Source organism: Camarhynchus parvulus, chromosome 4A (genome assembly GCF_901933205.1).
Source record: "Camarhynchus parvulus chromosome 4A, STF_HiC, whole genome shotgun sequence".
Classification (NCBI taxonomy): Eukaryota; Metazoa; Chordata; class Aves; order Passeriformes; family Thraupidae; genus Camarhynchus; species Camarhynchus parvulus.
This window is the reverse complement of record NC_044600.1, coordinates 799199-823357: the sequence shown is the minus strand read 5'-3', so window position 1 is coordinate 823357 and position 24159 is coordinate 799199. Positions and strand designations below refer to the sequence as shown.

The following is a 24159-nucleotide window of genomic DNA, read 5'->3' as shown; positions in this document are numbered from 1 at the left end:
CTTTCCATATGGGGGATATAATTAAAGACTCTGTTTGCAGCTGCCCTAGAAATAGTCCTCTCGAAGTGGCTCCTTGTCAGCAGTGACTGCAGGGCACAGGTTCACCTCTCCCGTTGGACTCGGTCTAAGTCCATTAATTTTTACCCAGGTTTGCTAATTTTTACCCAGGTTTGCTAATTTTTACCCAAGTTTGCAGCTTTTATCCGGTGCCATCTGGGCGCTATGCATGGTGCTGTGCTGGATTCCCAGAGAGTGGGGAGGGGTCCTGAGGAGGGACATAGGTAGGTGGGAGGTTGTGCTGGAGAGGGACATTGCTGTGGGAGGGGGCACAGATGGAAAAAGGGGAAGGGGGCACAAAGGGACAGTTGCCTAAACTCAGGGAATTTGGGGGCTGCTGTGGGCTGCAAATGTAATTGTGCCATCTGTATGTAACGCTCCAGCAGCTTGAAGTCATCAGTATGTTGGGTTATTAGTTGCATCCATGGGCATTTTTACCTTCAAATCATACCTGTTCTTGTCTCCACAAAGAAAAATTTATAGCGGAATGCTAAGCCTCAGGTGACCTTCCCTGGGCACATAGATGGGCTTTCTGAGTTTGGGCAATGTAAGAAAACAGCCATTATCCCCCCTAATGCCTTGATTTCAGAACTGCTGCTTCTGGCAGAACGTGGGCTTTACGGAAGGTGCAGGGATGGGAAGGCTGGGTTGCACCAAAGCATTTTCCAGAGCACATTCATGTGTGAGTTTCTCACTGCAGAGAATGGTGCTGCAGCAGCAGCCCTGTGTGCCATGCTGGGCCGCTGGGCATCTGGACCTGCCCCGGGGCAAAGGCAGGGTGGGCAGCAGCTGCCAGCCTGGGGGATGCTCCTGCCAGGGCAGCCTCCCTTGCCTCACCTTCACCTGCTGGGGTTTGTGTCTGGCTCTCTGGCTGTTGGCTTCAGGAGAAACCTGGTTTGGATGCCCTGCCGAAGGATTGACTCGCTGGTAGGCTTGGTCAGGCACACAGGGAGTGGAACAGGAGCTCTGAACTGAAGCTTGAAGCATTGCAGGAGGCTCCTGCATCTTTGGGGCTGGTCCTCAGGCGGTGCAGACAGGATGGTGGCTCTGCTCAGAAACGCCTCCTTCCCTCCCTCCTCGCAGTTCCTGGTGGCTGCAGGGTCCCCCTGGTGCTGCTGTGATGTCTGCCAGCTGCAGGGAGCTCCTCTGGCTGGCAGGGACAGGTACGGCAGTGGCTCTGTGCTCACCTGCTGCATCCCCACGTCCTCCAGGCTTGGTGGGGGAACACAGGGTGGCTTCCCTGGCACTGTCCCCACACCGTGCCCAGTCTGGCGCTGCTGATCCCTACAGACAGCTCTGCTTCCCCCAGTGCTCACACAAGCACCTCTGGCCCAGGGAGGTGAGAAAGTGCCTAGGAAGGGAATTCAGTTGTTTATTTTTTGAATAATCCTTTTGGCAGGCTTGGCTGTAAACAGCAGGAGAATCTCTGGCTTTTGCTTGCACCCGCTCACTCCAGCACTGTGAACTGTGGGCTGTGTAGGGCCCCACCAGGCAGTAAGGCAGCTGCTTGAATTGCATCCAAGTAATAATTTCTTTTTTTTTTTTTTTGCCATCAGAATGAAAATTTTTCATGAAAGGCAGTCGGAAAAAGTCGTGTAAATCCTCTCCCTGCTAATCTGCATATTTTATAATTTCCCCAAAAGCTTGGCAGTTATTCCCTAAATCTGCCTCTAAGTCTCTGTTGAGAGCTGTTATTAAGACGTAGCAATCTATTAAAGACCCACGAGGGCCGGGCTGGGCTCCTCCGAGGGAGAGCCTTGGGTGGCTGAGCTCAGCCAGCCCCTCCTGCTGCAGCCTGGGCTCTGCTCACCTGCTGGGGCTGCGCAGGATGGGCTGGGAACCTTCCAGCTCCTGCTCTGGGCAGCTGTGACACCGTGGGGAGCTGAATCAGGAATGGGAGTGAAATGCTGTGAGTGCGGGGAGCCTGGTTAGCCCAGGAGGGAGGGCTGGCATGCACCATGGGGTTACAGTGCCACTGTCACCCTGGCACTGCACTCAGTGTGGAGGTGATGCTGCAGGTGAACAACAGGGGGTTGGAGGGTGAAATCCCCCCTAGGAGCTGCTGCTGAACTCGCTGTGGCTTGGTCAGCCCACACAGCACACCTGGATCTGGGCTCTCCTCTGCTCTGAGGCTTCGCATGCACCCCGTGGCTAGTCGGGAGGTCCTAGGGAACGCTTTTGGAGGTCCTAGGGAACGCTTTTGGAGGTCCTAGGGAACGCTTTTGGAGGTCCTAGGGAACGCTTTTGGAGATCCTAGTGAACGCTTTTGGAGATCCTAGTGAACGCTTTTGGAGATCCTAGTGAACGCTTTTGGAGATCCTAGTGAACACTTTTGGAGATCCTAGTGAATACTTTTGGAGATCCTAGTGAACACTTTCCCAGCAGTGCTTTAAGCAGAACTCGGTGGTTTCGGTGCCAGGGTGTGAGTGGCAGACCCTGACCCTGCTCCTCCCCAGCTCCGTGCCAGCGGGCAGGGGAAGCTGTTCCTTCCTCCCTGAGCTGCAGGGATGCTCAGCAGGCACACCTGGCTCCAGAGCCTGCTCAGGGACACAGTGGGACCAGTGTGGGGACGTCTGTCTCAGCTGCACTGCTGTGGCGTGGATGGATGGCTCTGCCTCCTGCTCCTGGGGCTCAGGTTGGGCAGACCGTGGCTGGCACCTCCATAATGCAGCAGGTACATCAGGGAACCTTTTTTGGGTCTGGTTTGTGGTTTGAAGAGGTGCAGTTTGCTGCTGCCGTGGTGCTGGTGTGGCTGGGAGCACGGTGGCATTCCCCAGTCTGGGGGCTGTGTGCCAGCCCTGCCCGGTTTGGGGGCTGGTAGGGGTGCTCACTGCTGGGTGCTGGTGGCTGCTGCTGGCTCTGTCACGGTGCAGGGCCATCGTGTGGGGCATGAGGATCCTCCTGCTCTGAGCATCAGCCACTGGAGCTGTGAGCATGGCTGTGCTGAGAGCGGTCAGCACACCTCCCCAGGTATAGGCATGGTGTAAAAATCCTTCTTTAGTTACAGGTGTGCAGGCATGGGTGGGAAACAGAGGCAGGGAAGAGCTGCTGCTTCCTTTGGGCAGATCCTGCTCCTGGTGCAGCAGGATCCATTCAGTTGTTGCTGCTCCAGGTCCACCGGTTTTAACTTTAAATTTTTTGTTTTGACGCTTTCCCCAGCAGCAGTTAGTCCCAAGCCTTCTGTCTTAGCATGTTTTTCTTCAGAGCACCTTTTCTCTAGCTGGGTTTTGTTTGCACCTTGCAGGGCTGCCTGTGACGAGCCCTTTGGGTGAGGGATGCTGAGCTGGATCCAGGGCACTCCTGGAGCATCCATCTGCAGAGGCTGAGCCCGTGCTGGGCAGCTGACTTGGGACAGGCATTCGGCAGTTCTGACACCTGCTCTGGGGGGGTTTCAAAGCAGGCAAGTGTAGGGTTGAGCATTAGTGTGGCTAAGTGGAGTATGAAGAGTGTCTGCTGGTGTTTCAGCAGCCCTGCTGCCTGATAGTGCCCTCGAGCCATAGACTGTGACCAATGTCTTCCCTGTTCATGTTTTGAAATTTGAGAACTGAACTCTAAGGAAATCTTACCCTGGTGTAATGCCACTCTTTCCCCCTCACCCCTCTTCCCCCATTTGCTCTTAGTGGGCATTTTAATTTCTCTGTGTAATTTTAAGTTCAGCATCACAAAATGCTTCCTGGTGCCCGCCAGGTCTTCTCCCTTGGCTGTGAGCATCTGTGGCAAGGACACTTTGTTAAATGAAAGGGGGAACCTGGACAGAATGAAAAGCTGATTTTTAAACTGTTGCACAGTTCTGTTGTTTTTGAAAATAAAGTTTCCTGGTTCACTGAGAAACTTGGGTGTGCTGGGCTGGCCAGAGCTGGAGGCTGATGGGGACAGAGCTGGAGGCTGATGGGGACAGAGCTGGAGGCTGATGGGGACAGAGCTCACAGCCCCTGAGAGCTGCAGGGACCTGCCTGGCCTCACCCTTGTCACAGGCTGGGAAAGGCTTTAAAAGAAGTTGGAAATGTTGAAGGGTTACATTGGAATAGAGGAGCTCTGGTGCTTTTGGTGCATTCAGGTACCTTGTTCACTATGTGTTAACATCCTCTCTCTGGCTGGGGGGTCTGTCTGTGCTTTGCAGGTGCTGTCACTGCCCGAGGGGTGGCTGGGCTCTGCTGGAGCCCCGTGCTGCTGCTCCCAGGTGCCTTTGGCCTGGTGAGGGGCTGTGCTCGCCTGCAGTCGGCCCTGCTTCCCTGCTGGGGTTATTCTGCTGCAGCTCCCTCATCCTGCTGCTGAGCGCTGGGGCTGTCAGCAGGCCCCCATGACGTGAGGCTGACATTCACTTGTGACATCTCATTCTGCTTTAAATTAGACCCCCAGCAGGCCCAGCTGGCTTCCCAGCACCATGTGTGTCATCTCGAGGAGTTTGTGCTGTGAAGCTGTCTGCTTCATCATTTGTGATTTTAGCTGAGATTTTTAAATAGCAGAAGCAGACCCTTTTGGTTTTTTGAGCTGAGCACTAAATCTGTGTGTGCCAGTGTGGTGGTGAGACATCCTGCATGGGTTTGAGGGTTGGACAGAAGAGTGAGTGTAAGGGAAGGTGCACTTGGCATCTTCCTCATGCAATGAATAAACCCAGAGCTGAAGGATTCTCCAGGTCAGGACTAGGAAGAGATGTATAGATGCTAAATTACATTCCCAATTCCTGTAATCCTTAATTCTCACGCTTGCCTTGAAGTGCTTGATAAAGACACGTTCTCCTTCAAGAAGGAAGAATAACCTGGCACAGGCTGCAGATGCAGGCAGCAGCTGTCCTGCACAGGGCAGCAGTGCAGTGACCTGTCCTGGTGGGGTGCAGGCTGGGCTGTGCTCCTGGGCTGAGGGCTGAGCAAAGGTGTGTTCAGGCTCAGCATGTCCTTGGTTTTGGTAAATGACCTTTGTATTCTCCATCCTCTGTGCTTTGGCTGGGGCAGTGAGGTGAATTTTTGAGTTCCAGCTGCCTTATTTCCAGCGAGCAGTGCAGAGTGCTGAGGAGCTGGAAGCTGTGAATGCAGATATTGGGATTCTTTGGGGCTCACAGCTGTCTCCCTTTGCTGCCTGCAGTGTGCTGGGGAGGAGAAGCTGGTTTTACACAGGTATTTGGGTTCTTTGGGGCTCACAGCTGTCTCTCCCTTTGCCTGCAGTGTGCTGGGGAGGAGAAGCTGGTTTTACACAGGTATTTGGGTTCTTTGGGGCTCACAGCTGTCTCTCCCTTTGCCTGCAGTGTGCTGGGGAGGAGAAGGTGGTTTTACACAGGTATTTGGGTTCTTTGGGGCTCACAGCTGTCTCCCTTTGCTGCCTGCAGTGGGCTGGGGAGGAGAAGCTGTGAATGCAGATGTTTGGGGCTAGCAGCTGTCTCTCCCTTTGCTGCCCGCAGTGTGCTGGGGAGGACAAGCTGGTTTTACACAGGTGTTTGGGTTCTTTGGGGCTCACAGCTGTCTCCCTTTGCCCACAGTGTGCTGGGGAGGACACGCTGGTTTTACACAGGTATTTGGGTTCTTTGGGCTCACAGCTGTCTCTCTTTGCCCACAGTGTGCTGGGGAGGAGAAGCGGGTGGGCACGCGCACCGTGCTGGTCGGGCACCGGCCCGTGGCGGACACCGAGGCGTACGTGGCACAGAAGTTCTGTGACAACAGGATTGTCTCCTCCAAGGTGAGCCCCCTGCCCGCCCAGGGCATCCTCACTCAGCCTGGGTGCTCCCCCTGGTTTGCCCTGGTGCTGGGTTTGCAAACTGGGAGAGCCCGAGTTCCTCAAGGATGGAGGCAAAGGTGCCTCTGCAGGTGGAGCAGCCTGGCACAGCCCTGGCACACAGCTCCAGCTCTCTCTGGGGAATTTCTTTGTCAGTGGGGATGTGGACAAGCTCCTTTCTTGTAGGCTGGATGAGAGCAAAGTGTGTGGACACATTGGTTTTGTGGGGTTGGGGATTTTTTTTTGGTGTGTTTTTTAAAGTTTTCTCGCATCCCCTTTGGGAAGAAAAGACAGGTGTATAATACAGCATGAGATAGCAGCAGCTCAAATTGGCAAAAGGGAGTGGCATTATTTTATAAAGGGACATAAAAGTATGATTCCCTCTTTTTTTTGTTTTATTCTGTGGGATTTTTCTTTCTTGAGATTGGACAAAAATAACCGTGCTCTGTTTATCCCTTTGGATGAAAGGGGGGGAAACTTTCACATGGTATTAATGCAGCTTTTGTTTATGGTGGAAAACTGTGATGACACCCATCTGCCTTCTGCTTCGCTTTTCTCCATGACATTCATGAAGCTATTTCAAAAGATTTGGAGCCAATTCGAGCAAAATATCAAACAAGTGGCATTCCATATTGTCAACACAGCTGGATACGTATGCCAGTGCTCAGCATTGCTGATGCTCAGCATGCACTTAGGCTTCAGTTTCGGTGTACTTGAGCTGCAGAGGGGTTTTTCCCTCTCCTTTGTTTCTTTGTACATCTTGGATCTTATCTGTTTTTGTATGTCAGGGTTTATTTTTGGGAAAAGCTTTCAGTCTGTTTAGCTGGTGTATCATTCCCATTGATGTTTCCCTGGCACGCAGGAGGGGCCTCAGTGAGGACACCTTCCCCCAGCTCAGTTCCCTCACTGACAAATGCCTTGCTTTAGCACTACTTTTAGTTCTTCCTTGATTTATTTTTGAATGTTATGTCCTTGCTCTTTTTTCCTTTTATATTTGCTAGGCCTGGGACCTGTCCAGTCTCTTTTATAATTAGGTGGACATTAGTCTTGAGACTTGACTGTTTGTTTTTTTTATTCCAGACAGACTGAAAGATGGATATGAGACTCATTATTTTCCATGTTGTTCTTAAATTCCACATGCTCCCCAAAGTAAATGATTCAGCAGCCTTCTTAAAATTATAATGAAGCACAACCTAATACTGAAATTGTATGGGCAAGCATGGCTATTTTTTTTCCTTTTTTTTTAACAAAAGCAGCTCTAAGATGATTTTGGGAATTTGGAAAAAATGTATCCACTGTGGGCTATGTTGCAATGAAATCACCTGTGTACAAATGCCTTTTCAGAAGTTGTCTCGCTGTGAGACACCTCTGACTGTTCAGTGCTCCAGCAGAGAGAGCTGGAGCTGGAGTTTGGAGCAGGAATTTGGTGGGATCTCAGCCCCAATTTGGTGGGATCTCAGCCCCAGCTGCCTTGAGGCAGTTGTGGAATTTGGGGGGATCTCCCAGCTGCATTCTGCTGCTGGGTTTGGCTCTGGAGCCCTGCAGGCTGCTCAGGCCCCTGGCTGTGCTTGCCCTGCCGTGTCAGAGCAGAGCTGCTCTCCCCGCCGTGGCTCTGCTCCCTGCCAGCCTGCCTCTGTCTCAGTGCCCCTCTCTCCCCACAGTACACCCTCTGGAACTTCCTGCCCAAGAACCTTTTCGAGCAGTTCCGAAGAATTGCCAACTTCTACTTCCTCATCATCTTCCTCGTGCAGGTAAGAGCTTTGAGGCTGAGCGTGAGTTTGGTTTAGGCTTAACTGATGTTAAACACGGCTTGAACAAGAGCTGAGCTTTAGAACTGCTTGTGCTTATAGAAGTTTGGAGATTTTTAAGTTGGAGGCTGTGTTATAATTCTGCCACACCATCCAAGGCATCAAAATAATTAAAATATCTGTCTGAGGTGGGGTTAGAGTGACTGCTGAAACACTGAAAAACCATCTTAATTCTAACTGTTAAGATCATTCAACTGCTGAAAATGCACTTGATGCTACACAAATAAGATCTGTTTTTTGTCACCATTACTACTTTTGTTTCTTATCTCTATATTTCCCCAAGTGACACGATATTTTATGTCTCAGACATCATGAGTTTCAAGGCAAGCAGGAGAGATAGGATGTACTCAGTAAAATTCAGAAAATGCATAGGATGACTTTTGGAAACTGAAGCTTGAGGAAGTTGCTCTGCATGGGCAAACAGCAAATTTATTACAGGCACAGGGATGAGTGCTGGAATGCTCTGCCTGTGCAGTGAGGGGCTCTGGTTTCCAGTGCCCGGGCTGTGCAGGAGCAGGGAGCCCGAGCCATGGCTGCGTGTGGCTCTCCTGGCAGTGTGACATGAAAGGCCAATTTGCTCTGCCGTCAGCTGGCTTGCCTCCATCTCTTCATTTCGCTGGCGTTGCTCCATTTTGTCAGACCCAATTTGTAATTTGCCTTGAACTGAAGCGATACCCTGGAGTCAGGATGTCCTTTTTGTGTAGCTGGCCACTTAGTGATGTGCTATTACATTTTGTCTATTGACCCTCTGGCTGTGGAGAATGTGGAATATTCCTGATTATAGCCACAAACTGGGCTTGTCCCGCTGCTTGCCCATTTTAGGCACAGGTGAGAGAAGAGCCTGGCTGCTCCTCCTTGCCTTTATTCTGTGAGCACCTCTAAAATCAGGAAGCAGCCCTCGTGGTGAATTAGAGAGCAAACAAACGCAGCTGAGCAGAGCCCAGCCCTGATCCTGGCCTGCGTACAGAGCAGCCCCTGCCCCAGGTGCTTGTCATGCTGAGACATCACCTGCCTCAAAAAGGCACTCGGGGCCACTCTGTTCCTGTGCAGTACCAAGGGTTGTACCTTGGAAAATGCCACCTTTGTCTTGGGTGTTCGTGCTTCTGTTTAAATGTCTGTAAGTTACTGGCGTTGTCCCCCATGAGTGCTGCATGAGGAGTGAGGTGTCACAGTGCTGGAGGAATTGCCTGGGGCACCTGCCCTGCCTGTTGTGAAACATTTAATCAAACCTTCTGTTTCTCTGTGGCTGCAGGTCCAGCTCTCTGTGAGACAGAGAAGGTGCATTCAGCATAAAACACTGCCCACAAACAGTACAAACCTCTTTGGTTCATCTGTTGCAGCTCTCTCAGGAACCTGCAGGGAATCCCCTGGCAGAAGGGGCTGGCCTGGAGTGAGCACAGCCCAAGTGTGTTTGTAGGCAGACCAAGCTGGTGGCAATAAGCTGTTCTAGGAACCTGCAGAGAGTCTCTTTGAGGAGGAAAGTGGAGATAACTTTTGGAGTGTGGTCCTTAGTGTCCTAAGGAATCTCCTAAGCAGAAACTATTAAGTAACAAGAGGACTTTGTCCCTTTTAAGTGGATTTAAATTAAGTTTTTGAAGTCCTAAACCAGTCCAAAAATAGTTTCAGGGGAGTCCGCCTTTCTCCTGGCTTGTTGCTTGTGTGTCCCTCAGCTTTTCATCAGCCACAAAGGGGAAGAGTGGAGAGTGGTGTCCAGCCACACAGGAAGTCCAAACTCTAAATACATATATGAGTTATTCCAGGCATTTAATCTGATATTGTGCTCCTATATCTGTGTGGACAAATTGTGCTTTTTAATATAAATACCTACAACTATAGCTTGTCCAGTGCAGGGAGCTCTCCTGCTGGGCAGCAGGAGGTCCTCCACTTTGCCCTTCTCAGCAGAAAGCCAAAGTTCTTCTTGGATTCCCAAGGCCTGTCCAGTTTTTGCAGGATAACTTTTGGCTAACGGGCCTAAGCTCCATGGTACTGCCCTGGTGAGTGGCCATCACATGTGCTGTGTGCAGTGTCTGTGTGACACTTGGCACTGTCCTCACTCAGAGCTGTTCCTCCAAAGTGGGGCTTCCACCAGACTTTCTGCTTGGGAACACTTTACACCCATTTGAGTGAGCCAGGGCTTTGTGTGCCTGGAAATACTTTTGGTGTTTATCTTGGTTTACCCTCCTGCTACTTAACTCCTCTGCCATTTATCTGGCTGCTTCTTGTGGTGTCTCTCTTCCACTTCAGAATCTTCTGGCTTTTCTCTCTGGGTTCCGTAGGGCAGGGTAATATTGCAGTGCACAGCATTTCATAGTCAAAAATGTCCATGTAGCTGACAAGAGGAGTCCTGTCCTTAACACAGCTTTTCCCAGGCAGCCTGGAACAATAAATATCCAAATGCTGCTGTTATGTGAGCGTGCTGGGGAAGCACAAACAAGAGACAGAGTCCCTTTGTGGGGACACAAAGCCTTTCTGCTGAGCTCCCCTGTCCCTTTCATCAGAGCCACTGGTGCTCCCAGTCTCTCGGGAGCAGCAGGGAAATGACCAGGTTGTGGTGTATGGGGAAGGTGGGAAGTGCTCCCTGCCCCTTAGGAACCTGCCCTGCCATTCCTACTCTTTGGGCCACGTCAGAGGAGCAGCAGTTTCCCACAGCCTGGAGGTTTCACTGGTGATCAGAGGTTTGGTCTGTACTTGGTGCTGGCTGCAGTGAGCTCAGCGAGGAGCCAGCTGTGCCCAGGGCCCCTCTGCAGCCATGGTGCCTCCAGCATGCTCTGAGCTCCAGGCTTGAGAGCTTAAAGACAAAGCCTGGATTTCTGTTTTGCTTAAATATTCATGTTCTGTTCTGCAGTGTATTTCATAGGTAATTTGGGCTGAGGGCTGTTATTTTTAGCCTCCCAATGTCAGTGGTTCAAGATGACTGGTCCTGCTCTTCCTTCCCTTTCTCCTCTGCTAGGCTCTGACCTGCCCTCGGGGGGATAGCCCCCTTTCCCCCATAACCAAAGGTTTGCCTTTATCTGCTGCCTGACACCCATGGCTCAGCAGTCCGTTTTTCTCCTGCAGGTGATAGTGGACACCCCAACCAGCCCGGTGACCAGTGGCCTCCCGCTCTTCTTTGTCATCACTGTCACAGCTATCAAACAGGTACAGCTGGCACGGTGCGGGGAGATGCTCTTTGGGGCAGGTACAGAAACAGAAGCACCACCGTGTGCTGGTAGGTTTGATGCCTCCTCTTAGAGGGTGAGACAGGCACTGGTGCTTTTCAGGAGAGGCTGCACTTAGGGTGTGGGGTCGGTGTCTCCTGTTCTGGCAATGGAAAGCATCCCTGTGCTGTTGAAAGCAGGCCACGAGGGTCAGTGAAGCTTTCTGCTGTAGGTCTGGTGTTGCATGAATGTTTTTCCTCTTCTTGGAAACACTCCCCGAGTCCTTGCAGAGACGTGCTCCAAATACACCCACGCTCTGCTCCCGTGGTGCTAGGTGGGAAGGACAGGTTCTGCTCACCACTCAGCTGGTCCTGGAAACGTGTACTGCTCATCTCCTTGCGGTGCTGAAAGACCTTTTGCCTCCCATCACAGGCACACGTGCCATTTAAAATTTCCTGAGTGAATAATAAAAAAAGGAGTTTCATCTACGGGGGCTGGAAAGGGAGAGCTAGAATAAAATCTCTCTGCTTCAGATCTCAATGCTCATTCCTCCTGTGAAGGCTGAGGAGGAAGAGTCTCCTCCTGCGTTACCATAGGAAGGAGTTGCAGGCTGCTGAGTGTATTATTCATATTGTCAGTCTGTTCTTACCACAGCTGAGAATAATGGAAATGTGTTACAGTAGTTTAGCTGCTTGTTGCATGCCCCGCATATAGATTATTTTTGTGTTATTTTAATCTGTTCTGAATCTGTCAAATATGCATATGGAGGTTTTCTAAATGAATTGATTCAGTCTGAGCTACTCTGGTTGATGTTTTGTCAGGCATGAAGGAGGTCTGAGGACGGTTGCCTTATTCATTGTTTCCATGTGTCCCTGTGATCCTCACTCCTCCTTTTCATTAGTTTACTCACTTTGTAAGGGGTTTGTGCTGCCTGTGTCTGTGCCTTAGGGGTACGAGGACTGGCTGAGGCACAGAGCTGACAACGAGGTGAACAAAAGCAACGTCTTTGTTGTGGAAAATGCAAAGCAAGTGCGGAAGGAGAGTGAAAAAATCAAGGTAACTGTTAACTGAGAGCCTGCATGTGGCTCTCACTGCGGCTGATGGGAACACAGCTGTGTGCTGAGGGCACAGGGCAGGGGAGGAGGGCTGTCCTGGGTCAGAGCTGCCCCAGCTTGCTCACTTTCAGCTGAGATGCTCCAGAGCTGTTCCCAGTGAAGGAGTGAAGCTGCCTTTGATTTCTTTTGAAAAGCTGTCTCACAAAAGCTGTACCGGGGATGACAGGTGACACATCTGTCAGCATTTTGCACTTCTCCAGGACAGGCAGTCCTCTTCTATTTCCTACTCTCCCAAGGACACCAGGAAAGTACACTTGGCTTTGATGTTAATTTATCACACCGCACTTCAGGCAAGTACAGTCTCTTGCTCCATCAGGGTTTAGCAGAGGAATAAACACTGGCTGTGCCCTGTGGGTGCTCTGAGTCAGTGCAGGGCTGGATCACCCATCAGGCTCTGGAGTGATGGTCAGGGATCTGTGCCCCTCCTGGACCCCAGCTCGCCTCCTAGGCTTTGAGAGAAGCTGAATCATACTCACCTAAAAACAACCGAGAGGGCTCTTCATGTGGGTGTTTCCTTTCTCCTAGGTTGGGGACATAGTAGAAGTGAAAGCAGATGAGACCTTCCCCTGTGACCTGATATTTCTGGCCTCCAGCAGCACTGATGGCACCTGCTATGTCACCACAGCGAGCCTTGACGGCGAGTCCAACTTCAAGGTCAGGGGCTGGCTGGGGCAGCTGGTGCTGGGTACCTGGGCACTGCCCTGCTTGTGTGGCTGGGCTGTGCTGGCCTGGAGGCTGCTGCCATGGAGCCCACCCCTGTGGCTGCTTGGCTCTTGGGCAGCTCCTGCTCTTGTGTGCCTCCAGTGAGTCAGCAGTGAGCCCTGGGGCATGGCTTGTGCTCTGTTTGTCTCCAGGGGCTGTTTCTGCTGGCCCTTGGCCAGTCCAGCCCTGCTGCCCACCACAGGCAGCGTCTCTGTGCTCCCTGCTGCAGCCACACTGGGGCCCTGCTGTGTCAGGGGAGCAGTGCCTGCAGCTCTCCAGCCCCTTTCCAGGCCCTGCCAACACTCCTGGTACTTACCAAAAGGGACTTCTTTGAGGCAACATGTCCAGATTCATCTGGGGAATTTTTTACCAGTGTGAGAAAAGCATCACTTCTGGGATTTTCCTTCCCTTTCCCTGGAGCAAGCAGTGAAACTTAATACTAGTCCTGCTCAGGATGAGTATCTCCAGCTTATTTTCTTTCTTTCTCTATGTCCCCTTCTCTAAACTAAGGAAAGAAGCAACAACAAAGAGCTTATATATGTCAGAAGACATGAACGTTTGGTTTTACTTGAGTTTGATAAATATTTGTATAAGTATAATACAGACTATAATAATATTATAACAATATAATAAGTATATGATAAATATACAGATACTAGCAGCTGCAGCAGTAGGACTGGAAGATACTTTACCATGACATGATTGATTCCAGCACACTCTGAAGTCAGTGGGAATGCCACTGTGGATCTGATGTGCTGTTCTGGGATTTGTGGCTCGTCTCCATGGGTTTGCTGGTGCTGGATAACCTCAGTGGGAGCTGGTGGCACCGTGCTGGTTCCACTAGTTGGAGGAGGAGTTGGAGCTTTGAAGTGGCTTGAGGCTGAAAATAGCTAACCATGTTAAAAGGCTATTGCTTATTTGTGTCAGGTGTGATATATGCATGAGTTCACATTACTTTTGCACAGTCTTGGCTCTTACTAACTTGTGAGTTGGAGATGTGATGCTGAGTTTCTATATCAAGCACTGTGGTGGTTTTTTCTTGGTTGGTGGATTCCTGTAGGTGACTGGGAGCTGTCTCCTGTTTCATGAGGAGGTGAAGATGAGTTTGAAGGGGGAGAGGGAATAGAAAAGCCAGCTCTGTTTGGGGAAACAGATCTAACATTAGGAACCAGGGTTTGCTGCAAGAGAGGTGAGGGAAGCACATTTGGGTAATCACCAAACCTCATCTGCAGGGGTATCTGCTGCCTTCCTGCTGGGGATTTTTCTGGTATTTGGAGTATGTCAGGTTGGGCTATGGGAAAGGTGCCTGATGAGCGAAACTTGAATAGAAATGTAAAAGAGATTTTGCCAGGGCTCTGTCTTTGAAGCGCAAATCTTTGGCCATACGTTAGCTAACAGAACATGTGTTTTCTAAATGCACTAAAGGATGTAAAGATCCTGGAATTGATTGGGAGGTGGCTTTGAAGTATCACTCAGTAATTGCACAGTGTCTGCTGATGGGAGCATTGCAAACTCCCACAAGGGCTGGCTTTGGGCACTGCAGGAGCAGTTCTGACAAAAGCTGTGATGTGTCCGTGTGTGCTGGGGAGGCAGGCAGGTCAGCAGAGCACACGGAGGAGGGGATGTCTCACGCCATGGCTGCAGTGTGTGTAACTCCTGGGCTGCGCAGGGAAGGGATGCGCACGTCAGGAGCGGAGGAAGCGCTTTAATGAATTTGTTTATGAAGATGGATTGAGGCAGCCTGCCGTGAGCCCGCCGTGACTTGGAGCTCTGAGCAGCTCCTATAAATAGAGCCTGAAAGGCAGCGAGCAGATCCTTTGTGGGCTTTTCAGTTAATTATGAGAGATGAACCTTTGCAGCAGCAGCTGCTAAAAATAGCTGGGAGTGTGCCAGGGCTCTGCCTGGTCCCTGCTGCTGGAGCTGCCGTGTGCTCACCGTCAGGAGCCAGGGCAGGTGGTCAGCTCCTCCTTCACGGGGCCACCTGCAGCCTCCCCTCCGCCCCAGCCAGGGCAGGTCCCCTGGGAAGAGCCAAGGATGCTCTGCTTTTGGTGGATGCCTTGCTGAGACACCCAGCAGCTGCTTGCTGCTGTGGTTTCTCTCAGCACTGGTGACTTCATTCCTTCTCTGAGAGATGCTTCAGCTGCTTGGTGGGAGCGTGGTGAGGGCTCTGGGGAGCTGAGTGATGGGGTGGGATTGCTGCTGGGGCCCGTGGTGACCCTGCCTGTGCTCCTGTGGCAGACTCACTACGCCGTGCGGGACACCACCGTGCTCTGCACTGACGAAGCCATCGACACCCTCACGGCCACCATCGAGTGTGAGCAGCCCCAGCCCGACCTCTACAAGTGAGTCTGGCCCTCCTGCCTCCTCCCCTGCCTGTGCTGCCCTGCAGCTGCCTGGGGTCATCCCCGGCAGACACCTCAGCACCATCACTCGGGGCATCTGCAGCTCAGCAAAGCACAGTTCATCTCCTTTGTGGCAGAGACCAAAAGGTGGCTCACTGGTAAACTGCTGGGCCTCCTTGTATGAGCATGGCAAAGTCTTCAAAGCTCAGTGTCTTTGCAGAAACGCCTCCCCTGTGCAGCTGTTTTTGTGGTACAATGAGCTGGTTTTTGTCAGCTCAGCAGCAGGGATGATCCCTGTACCTGTTCTTAGGCCGCTCTTACCTTCCCAGTAAGGTGCATTGGGCTGAATGACTTCCAGGAGTCAGTTCTCTATGTTTTTAGATCCCTAGAGAGGTTTTCTGGTGTGTTGCAGTCTGTAATGGGGCTGTGCTGGGCTGTGTGAGCACCCCTGAGCACAGGGACTGTGTGGCTTCTCCCTGTCCTGAGCACAGCCCCCCTCTGAAGCATTAAACTCTCAAATTCGCTTGTTTCTGGATTTGCTTCCATTTCCTGTCAGTGACTTTTCTTTGTTAGTTTGTAGTGTCTATAATGTGTCTGTAATGCAAGTTTCTTGTATTTTTATCACAGATTTGTTGGAAGGATTATCATCTATGGAAGTAACCAAGATCCTGTAGCCAGGTTGGTCCTGTAGCTGCCTGTTGGCCCTCCTCAGAGGGGCTGGGCATCTACAGAGAATTTCAGAGATCTGAGCTTGTCCTGCCATCATTTGGGAATTTTTTTTCTTTAACCGTTCCAAAGACTTAATTCTAAAAGGAGACCTCCCTTCTGCCATCCTGTGGTTTGTTTGAGCCCCTTTTGGGGGAGCAGTGCAGGACCACCTGGTAATGTCCTGCCCTGCTGATGGGGCACAAATTTATCAGGCAATGGCAAAGTATTGTCATTGGAAGGTAAGTAAGAACTCAAACATCAATCAGAGCGTTCCATGGAAAGAATGAGCAGGTGATGTTCATAAGCCATCCAAAACACTGGCTCTCAGAGCATGCTGGATGGGTTTTGTGCCCTGGTGGGACTGTTCATACCCTGGGAGCAGCAGAGAAACTGGGGGTTTCAAAGAGAAATAAAAACACAATGGGGCTGCCAGCGTTGACTGACTGGGCTGGAACGGACAGGGTCTGATGATTTTAACATTGCATTTTTGTATAAATCCCCCAATAAGGGTGGAATCTTGCGTCAGGGGTAGTATTTGTAAGATGAAATGGAAATGTAATTACATAAAGAGGAAAACTTGGGCAAGGCCCCAGTTTAACATACAAATCATGTAATCAGACGTAAGGAAACTTTGTTTATCTTTGTGTTCTATTTCTAATTTTAATTTATAAAGTACCTTGGATGTTCTTTGAGTGATGTAATGTTATATTTCTTTTATGTTTAGGTCTTTGGGTCCTGAAAACCTGTTGTTGAAAGGTGCTACCCTCAAAAATACCAAGAAGATTTATGGTGAAGTTATTTTTGTTTGTTTATTTAAATCGTTCTGATAAGTAATGACAAATGTAGATGTTCCCTACTGAATCTGGAGAGGGAACATACTTCTCTGCAGCTTGTCTACCTGGGCTGTACAGTTTCCATGCAAGCTGGTTGCAAAGTGGCCAGGTGAAATTAGGGGGCACTGATTCCATGTGCAGGGCTGCCCAGGTGTGTTAATTCACCAGAGCAAGCTTTCCTTTTGCCTGGGACACGAAGAGCTGTGCCCAGATCCTCTCTGGAAGCTGACACAGGTGGTGGAGGTGGGGGCTGTGGTGGGAGGCTGCTGCTTCTCCTGGCTCTGTGTGCTCCATGGGCTCCTGCTCGTGCTCTGGGATGCGGCAGTGGCGCTCCTTGGCAGCCTCGGAGCTTTCTGGGGCTGAGCAGCCCTTGGGTGATGCCTCCTCCTCCAGCTGGGACGGGGTTTGCTGTAAGCACCGGTGCCCCGATGGCCCAGTGCCAGTGGCTCCCTGCAGGCTCCTGTCCCTTATGAGCCCTGCTTTGGTTCCTGCAGGAGTTGCAGTCTATACTGGCATGGAGACAAAAATGGCTCTCAACTACCAAGGGAAATCTCAGAAACGCTCTGCAGTAGAGAAGTGAGTATTTGTGTTCAGGAAAAAGTCAGTGAAACCTGTTGGGTTTGGGTTTGTTTTTAATGGATGGCTTGTACAGAAGGAATCCCCTAATCACTGCCTTTTGTTTCAGATGCTCTCTGATTGCATAGAAAAATCTGGGTATTTGATAAGGCATGTCTTGCAAGAAGCAGCATCATTTAGTAGCTTTTTTATTTAAAAGCAAAATTAAGAAATGTTTAAATATATGAACTTGACCTTGAATATCAGCAGTGTCAAAAGCAAATGTTTGGTAATTCTCTTCTTGAAAGTGGGGAAGTCTTGTTCTTGTCTATTTACATGTTTTTCTCTATAAAAATAGCTGCAAGAATTTAAAAAAGAAACCTGTTTTTCAGATCCATCAACGCTTTCTTGATAGTGTATTTATGCATCTTATTGGGCAAGGCCACTGTGTGCACAACTCTGAAATATGTCTGGCAGAGTAATCCATTTAATGATGAGCCTTGGTACAACGAAAAGACTAAAAAAGAGAGGGACACGTTCAAGGTGAGTGGATTTGTATTTCAGCACCTCCTCCAGCTTTACTTACTCTGGCTGTTTAGTTTAATCTGATAGTGCCTGCTGCCAGCCCTGGGAGTCCTGTTTGCTCACACAAAGTGCTGTTGTTTCCTTTGGTCTCTCCTGCTGTTTGTGCTTCTTTTGTGCCTCTCTCGTGCTTGTGCACAGTGATGTTTGTGTGGAACAGGGGCAGAGCATAAATAAATACTGTATAATATAGAAACACAGCTGATGTAACCTGGGTCCTTATCTGAACTCGAGATATCTTTCAGCTCTGAATAGGTAAACCTAAATTGAGGCCATGTCAACCAGTTTGTTAAACTTGCCCAGACGTGGGCAGTCAAGCCTGAGAGTGAGTGTGAGTGTGCAGGGATCTTCACTGGATGGGTTATTGAGTTGATGGGTTATGTACAGGGATGTCACTGCACACTGGTACCCCTGCCACAGCCTGACTGGTCTCAAGCCACCTGCTCCGTTTCTCTGGTTACCTGGGGTCAGGATGAGCCTGTAGCTGTGTATTCTTGAGAGGAGTATGCTTATGGAACACTGTTTTGGTCACTGTGGAGCAGTGAGATGTACTGCTGTTCCTGCAGAAGACAGTGGGATTTTCTGTGCCAAAGGAAATGGAATTTAGCTCTGTATCTCAGCTGTATTCATTTTCATGTTGTTTTTTCCTATTTAACCTTCTCTGAGAAGCTGTTTAGAATCCCTGAGGTGTTGCTGCAAACTGCCCCTGTGCCCTGAGAGCCGCCAGCTGCATCTTCTCCTCTTCCCTGCGCAGGTCCTGCGGATGTTCACGGACTTCCTGTCGTTCATGGTCCTCTTCAATTTCATTATCCCTGTCTCCATGTACGTTACAGTGGAGATGCAGAAGTTCTTGGGCTCCTTCTTCATCTCCTGGGACAAGGAGATGTATGATGAAGAAATCCAGGAGGGAGCACTGGTGAACACCTCGGACCTGAATGAAGAGCTGGGGCAGGTCAGGTCGTGCTGTGCTTGCAGGATCTGTCGGGATGCGAGTGGGGATGAAAGTGCCCTCCCTGCGGGGAGCCCTTGCTGTGGCAATCCCTGGCAGTCCCCTGGGCCACAGCTTCACCCAGGGCTGTGGTGGCACTTTCCATGGGATGTGATTCCACTGGCTCTCAGATGAGGTTATAAATAGTGCATGAAAGAGCAGGAACTGGGTCTCGCCAATTGTTTCCATTTTGGGGAAGATCAGGCGCAGCGCTCTGCGTGTCCGGGTGCTTTGCTTTCACTGCTTCAATTAAAAATTAAAAACCCTCTGTCTCTGTGAGGATTAGTGAAGATGTCTGCCCAGTCATCTCCCTGGGCGTGCAGAGCACGTGCTGTGCTCAGGCTTCCCTTCCTGATCTGCAGCAGGAGACATGAGTGCAGGGCATCTGAGTGCCTCCTGCTTTTGATTTTGCTTTAAAAACAAGAATAAAAATACACTTGGAGTAGCAATTAGCTAATTGAAATACAGCTCCAAGATGAAAATCCCCAAAGGAGGCGGCAGACCTGCAGCAGCAGTTCTGCAAGCACTAGGGCTATAGCAGAGGACCCAGGAAATGAATGAGGGGAAAGTGAAGAGCCTGGAGACAGATTGTAAGTCTTCAGAAGCTGCCTCCTGCCACCTATGCAGCAGGCTGAGAAACAAAGGAGCAGAGCTGCAGAGGGGTGCAGAGGGCACCTGTGTCTGTTTGCAGTCGGGTTGGGATAGCCAGGTGCCCTCCACAGTGGCACAGATGCCCTGAGATGCCCCAGGCTCTGTTCTGGGGGCTCCTTGCCCAGCCCTGTGGCAGCTGCCTGGTGTTGCAGGTGGAGTACGTGTTCACAGACAAGACAGGCACCCTGACAGAGAACAGCATGGAGTTCATCGAGTGCTGCATTGATGGGCACAAGTACAAGGACTGCATGGCAGAGGTGGATGGCTTCTCCCAGCCTGATGGACCCCTCAAGTACTATGGCAAGGCTGAGAAGGTAAGGGATATGTGTGATGGCTGTAGGGCTTTGGTGGCAGCTCCTGGCTGGGTGTTCAGCTGGTGACAGCCCTCCCTCCCTGTGTCCTGCCCAGAGCCGTGAGGAGCTGTTCCTGAGAGCCCTGTGCCTGTGCCACACGGTTCAGATCAAGGAGGCAGACCAGGTGGATGGGCTGGTGGCACACCCAGAACGCAAATGCACCTACATCTCCTCCTCCCCAGATGAAATCGCTCTGGTGAAAGGCGCAGAAAAGTAAGGATGTGAAGATGTTGGCTCTTTCATTCCCTCTCTCTGGTGGGAAGGAGGGAGGTGTGGGTGATCTGGAGATGACAGATCCCTTTCCACGATCTCTCTGGGAAGCATGTTGTGATAGCATTGCTGAGCCTGCAGTGCTGTGAGCCTGTGGGTTCGAGTGAGCTCTGTGGTGAAGGGATGCTCTGTAAAGGATCTTCCCTGGGAGCCCATGGTTCACGTTCACTGAGAGAGCCCCAAGGTGCTGCAGTGCCCAGCTGTGGCAGGGGCATCTTTGCTGGAGCCCACGTGGCCTTGTGCTTTAATGCCCTAGAAACAGAGACCAGTTGCCATGTGCATATTGCCGTGAAACTTTTTCCTTGCCGTGCAGTGGCAAAATAATAGGATGGTTGCTGCTGTCAATTCCACATTTGAGTCCTGCCAGAGATGCTCGAGGGCAGGCTGGGTGGGGCTTGGAGCAGCCTCTGGAGAAAGGTGTCCCTGCCCCTGGCAGGGGTTTGGGACTGGGTGATCTCTCCAGCCCAAACCCTTCAGTGATTCTGTGCTCTTGCCAGCCCCTCGGTTTACATGGAGGCTGTTGCAGCTGTGTGCACTTGCTCGTGGCTTGTAAAGCTGCCAGAGAGCCAGTGGAGCGTGTCCAGAGGCTCTGTGTGTCTGTGTGCTCCAGTGCCCAGGCTCTCCAGGGGATGGGAGCAGTGCCAGGACATCACAGCAGGATGTCTCTGCATGGAGCACACAAACATCCAGCCCTGCTCCTCCGCTCGGGCTCTCGAGCTCTCCTCTGCAGCGCAGGGGGTGAAACGAGAGCATTGTTAGGTGTGATATGTGCCAATGGGTGTTTTCAATGCTCTTCTGTCCTTTTGTTTATTGACAGGTATGGTTTCACTTTTCTAGGACTTGAAAACAATTTCATGAAAATACGAAACCAAAAGAATGAAACTGAGATGTAAGTGCTGCTGGGGCTGCTCTTCTGCTCCACTCCCACCCAGCTGATGGAGTTTGACCTTGCCAGGCTGACCAGAGCTGTTCCTTGAGGGCAGCCAGACCGTGCTGACCTGCCCCAAGACTCCTGTCCCGTTTACAAAGCACAGCACATCAAGGCATAGGCAAAAAGAGTCACTGGCAAAAATCCACGGGTGGTTTTCTGATGTCTAAATTCGGGTCCCTCAAGAGTCTGCAGTCCTTTGTGTGTATCCTTCATCTGCACCAGCTTGTGCAGGTGGCTCCTGGGATTCACGAGGTGGCTGCTGACCTTATGGGCCGTGCCTGGGGCTCACAGCAGGACACTGTGAGCCTAAACTCGTGACACAGCTCCATTCCTTGTAACCTTTTCTTCCCCTCCCAAGCTGAAAATAGTTAGATTTTTACCCTGTGCTCACAGCTTGGTGGACATCTGTGAGTCACTGACCCAATCCCTGCAGTCCCTGAGAACTTGCCTTCACAAGCAAGTTTCACTTCTTCCCTCATGAAGAAACTTCTTATTTAACTGTGAGACTCAGTGTAACTGCTTGTGGCACGTGGTGCCCCATTCCCTGCTGAGCCCCTGCCCAGCCTGGGGGCTTGGTGCCCTGGTGGGTACCCACACCCTCAGTCCCATGCTCAGAGCACCACAGGATTACTGCAGTTTGGGTTTTTCCCTCCATTTTCTTGTGCAGTAGCTGTAAAATTCATTCCCAGGTGGCTGATGCCACTTTGTAGGGTGTATTGATTTCTGCAGCTCATTGTTAGTGATTTTCTGTCTCCAGCAGTTATTTTTCTATTTTTCCTTTACTGAGTCAAAGCTTTTTTCCCTTTCTCTAAAGGTACCAACTCCTGCACGTGTTGAACTTCGACCCTGTCCGGCGCCGCATGAGTGTCATTGTGAGAACCAGCACAGGTACAGACACAGAGCCTCTGTGGGCTCTGAACCTGTGTGCACAGCTGTGAAACACATCCTCCTCCTTCCTGTCACCCACACAGCCTGAGCTCCTAGGTCTGACTCGGCTCTGTCCTGGGACTGGCTGCTGCAGAGTTAATTTGCCTTCATGGCAGCTCTTTGGGACAACAGCAGATCGGGGGATGAGCACAGTGACCCATGGAGAGCTCCCTGCCTGCCGTGTTGCAGGCTGGAACAGGCACAGGGAGGACGTGAGAATGTCCCCTGGGCGGGATGGGGTTTCATGGGAATAACAGACAACAATTCAGAGGTCACCATCCTTCTCAAGTGTCAGTCCTGCAAGGTTTGAGATGCTGCTCTTACCCTCCCTGGAAAGCTTGCCAAGGCTTACAGATACAGTGTCCAGCCTGATGCAGAAAACTTGCTCAGAGGCAGGTAGGGACATGCAGGGCCTCAGCCAGAGGAGTTTCACAGGCTGGTCCAAGGCCATTTTTGGTAGGCAGTTGGGTTTCTGGCAGTTCCCTCTTTAGTCCTCCCAGATTTCCTCCCTCTGCATCACTTGCTTGCTGTTGGCATTGTTAACTCCTTCTGCAGCTTGTGAGTGCTATAAACTGTTTATCATTTGCTTTTAGGAAAGTTGCTTCTCTTCTGTAAAGGAGCAGACTCCTCTATTTTTCCGAGGGTGCAGCAAGAAGAAATCCAGCAAACAAAAGTCCACGTGGACCGCAATGCCATGGTGAGCACACGGGTGGAATTTGGCTGGCTCCTGGGGTCAGGAAGGCCTTGTTCCAAACATAGGGATGTGACTTTGCTTTGGAGTGAAGTGTTGAAAATGTGAGTGTCACTTCACATTGTTTTGATGTCAGGTTTCTTTCCTTTTCTGTTTGGTTGGCTTCCACCTTGATTTGATATACTTATATGGTCTCCATCACAGTTTGTCCAAGCATCTCCCAGGCAAGTTAAAAATAGAAGTAACATCAGCAGCCTGGTCCCAGTGTGGTGGCACCCAGTGCTGCTCTCCCTGCTGGCTGCATGCTCCCAGTCCTGCTCCTTCTCTTGGTTTCTTTCTGCACATAAGAAGCAGAACCACAATTACTCTGTACAAACACAGAAAATTGCTCTTTTGACACAAGCCAACAAATCATCCTTGTCCAGTACTGCCAGAAGCAGTTATGGTAGACAAAAGCACCAACCCTAAAGCAAGGAGCTGTAAAAAATCTTTGTTTTCTTTCCCTCCCCTGCCAGGATGGCTACCGAACGCTCTGTGTGGCCTTCAAGGAGCTGACTGAAAAGGAGTATGACAAAATTGACAGGCAGCTCAACGAAGCCAAGATGGCTCTGCAGGACAGGGAGGAGAAGATGGCCAAGGTTTTTGATGACACAGAGGCAGACATGCACCTGATTGGGGCTACTGCTGTAGAAGACAGGTAAGGAGGTGACTGTGGTGCCTGTGGTTCCTCTGTGACGTGGCCTTGTGGCCGGGACTCGCTGTGGTGGAGCTGAACAGCCAGGGACATGCTGGCAGTGTCCAGGACAATTAATTACACCATGGCACAACCCATTTCACAGTGCCCTACTTGCTTAAATTGGCTGGTGTAGTAGGAATTGGGATTTATTAATGAAACTACAGAAATACTTGCACTTCTGGAGAGTGAATTAAGCACACAGCATTAATTTGCACATCAAAACAAATTCAATTCCACATTCAGTTATAGTAACTGCAAGTGTAAATTAAACTCTTACTGCGAGGCCTAAGAGTCAAGGGTATAAAGCAGCGATTTCTCTTTTTGTCTGCAAATAAAAATTGGGTATTGCTGACTTGTAATCCTTATTCCTGTGGCAGTGGTCTCCCCAGCATGGGAAAAGTCAATTTATGTCTCTTGAGCTGGTGTTTTTGGGTGCAGAACCAGGCTCGGGGCTGTGTGACAAGGTGAAGTGATGCTTTGCTTCTGCTGGCAGGCTGCAGGAGCAGCTGGCAGAGACCATTGAAGCCCTGCACGCAGCTGGCATGAAGGTCTGGGTGCTGACAGGAGACAAGATGGAGACGGCCAAGTCCACCTGCTACGCCTGCAGGCTGTTCCAGACCAGCACGGAGCTGCTGGAGCTGACGGCCAGGACGGTGGGCGAGAGCGACAGGAAGGAGGATCGGCTCCATGAGCTGCTGCTGGAGTACCACAAAAAGCTGATCCAGGACCTGCCCAAAACCAGGGGCGGCCTGAAGAGGTGAGTGAGCACAGGACCCAGCCGTGCCCGTTTCAGATGCAGAGGTAGGACCATGCTGGGGCCCTGGAGACTGGGTACTTGCAGACACTGTGAGTGGTTCCTTTGCTTTGCTCATCAGCTCTGCGATTAGTTGGCTTTGAACTTCATTGCACTGTTCCTTTAGTGAGGGCATGTGCTAAGCCTAAGCTTTTTAAAATTGCTAAGCCCCAAAAAATGGATGGGAAGAGGATTAACCCAAAGCCAGGGGGTTTTTTCAACCAGCAGCTAGGTTGAGTTAGTCTGATGAAGTTTCAAACGTGTTCCTTGTTGT

At 50.8% G+C, this 24159-nt stretch overlaps 1 protein-coding gene across 6 annotated transcripts in view; it reads left to right on the top strand.

Moving 5' to 3' along the window:
• Positions 1–24159, top strand: part of ATP11C (ATPase phospholipid transporting 11C) — a 53276-nt gene that overhangs the window by 11602 nt on the left and 17515 nt on the right. For all 6 annotated transcript variants that reach the window (XM_030967393.1, XM_030967394.1, XM_030967391.1 and 3 more), the window contains exons 2-19: positions 5608–5727; positions 7425–7514; positions 10629–10709; positions 11657–11764; positions 12349–12477; positions 14764–14867; positions 15495–15545; positions 16300–16364; positions 16903–16984; positions 17356–17506; positions 18300–18497; positions 19337–19498; positions 19593–19750; positions 20625–20696; positions 21553–21626; positions 22259–22362; positions 22872–23053; positions 23586–23849. In XM_030967393.1, the coding sequence (XP_030823253.1) occupies positions 5608–5727; positions 7425–7514; positions 10629–10709; positions 11657–11764; positions 12349–12477; positions 14764–14867; positions 15495–15545; positions 16300–16364; positions 16903–16984; positions 17356–17506; positions 18300–18497; positions 19337–19498; positions 19593–19750; positions 20625–20696; positions 21553–21626; positions 22259–22362; positions 22872–23053; positions 23586–23849 (2195 nt within the window). The remainder of the gene's footprint in view (positions 1–5607; positions 5728–7424; positions 7515–10628; positions 10710–11656; positions 11765–12348; positions 12478–14763; positions 14868–15494; positions 15546–16299; positions 16365–16902; positions 16985–17355; positions 17507–18299; positions 18498–19336; positions 19499–19592; positions 19751–20624; positions 20697–21552; positions 21627–22258; positions 22363–22871; positions 23054–23585; positions 23850–24159) is intronic.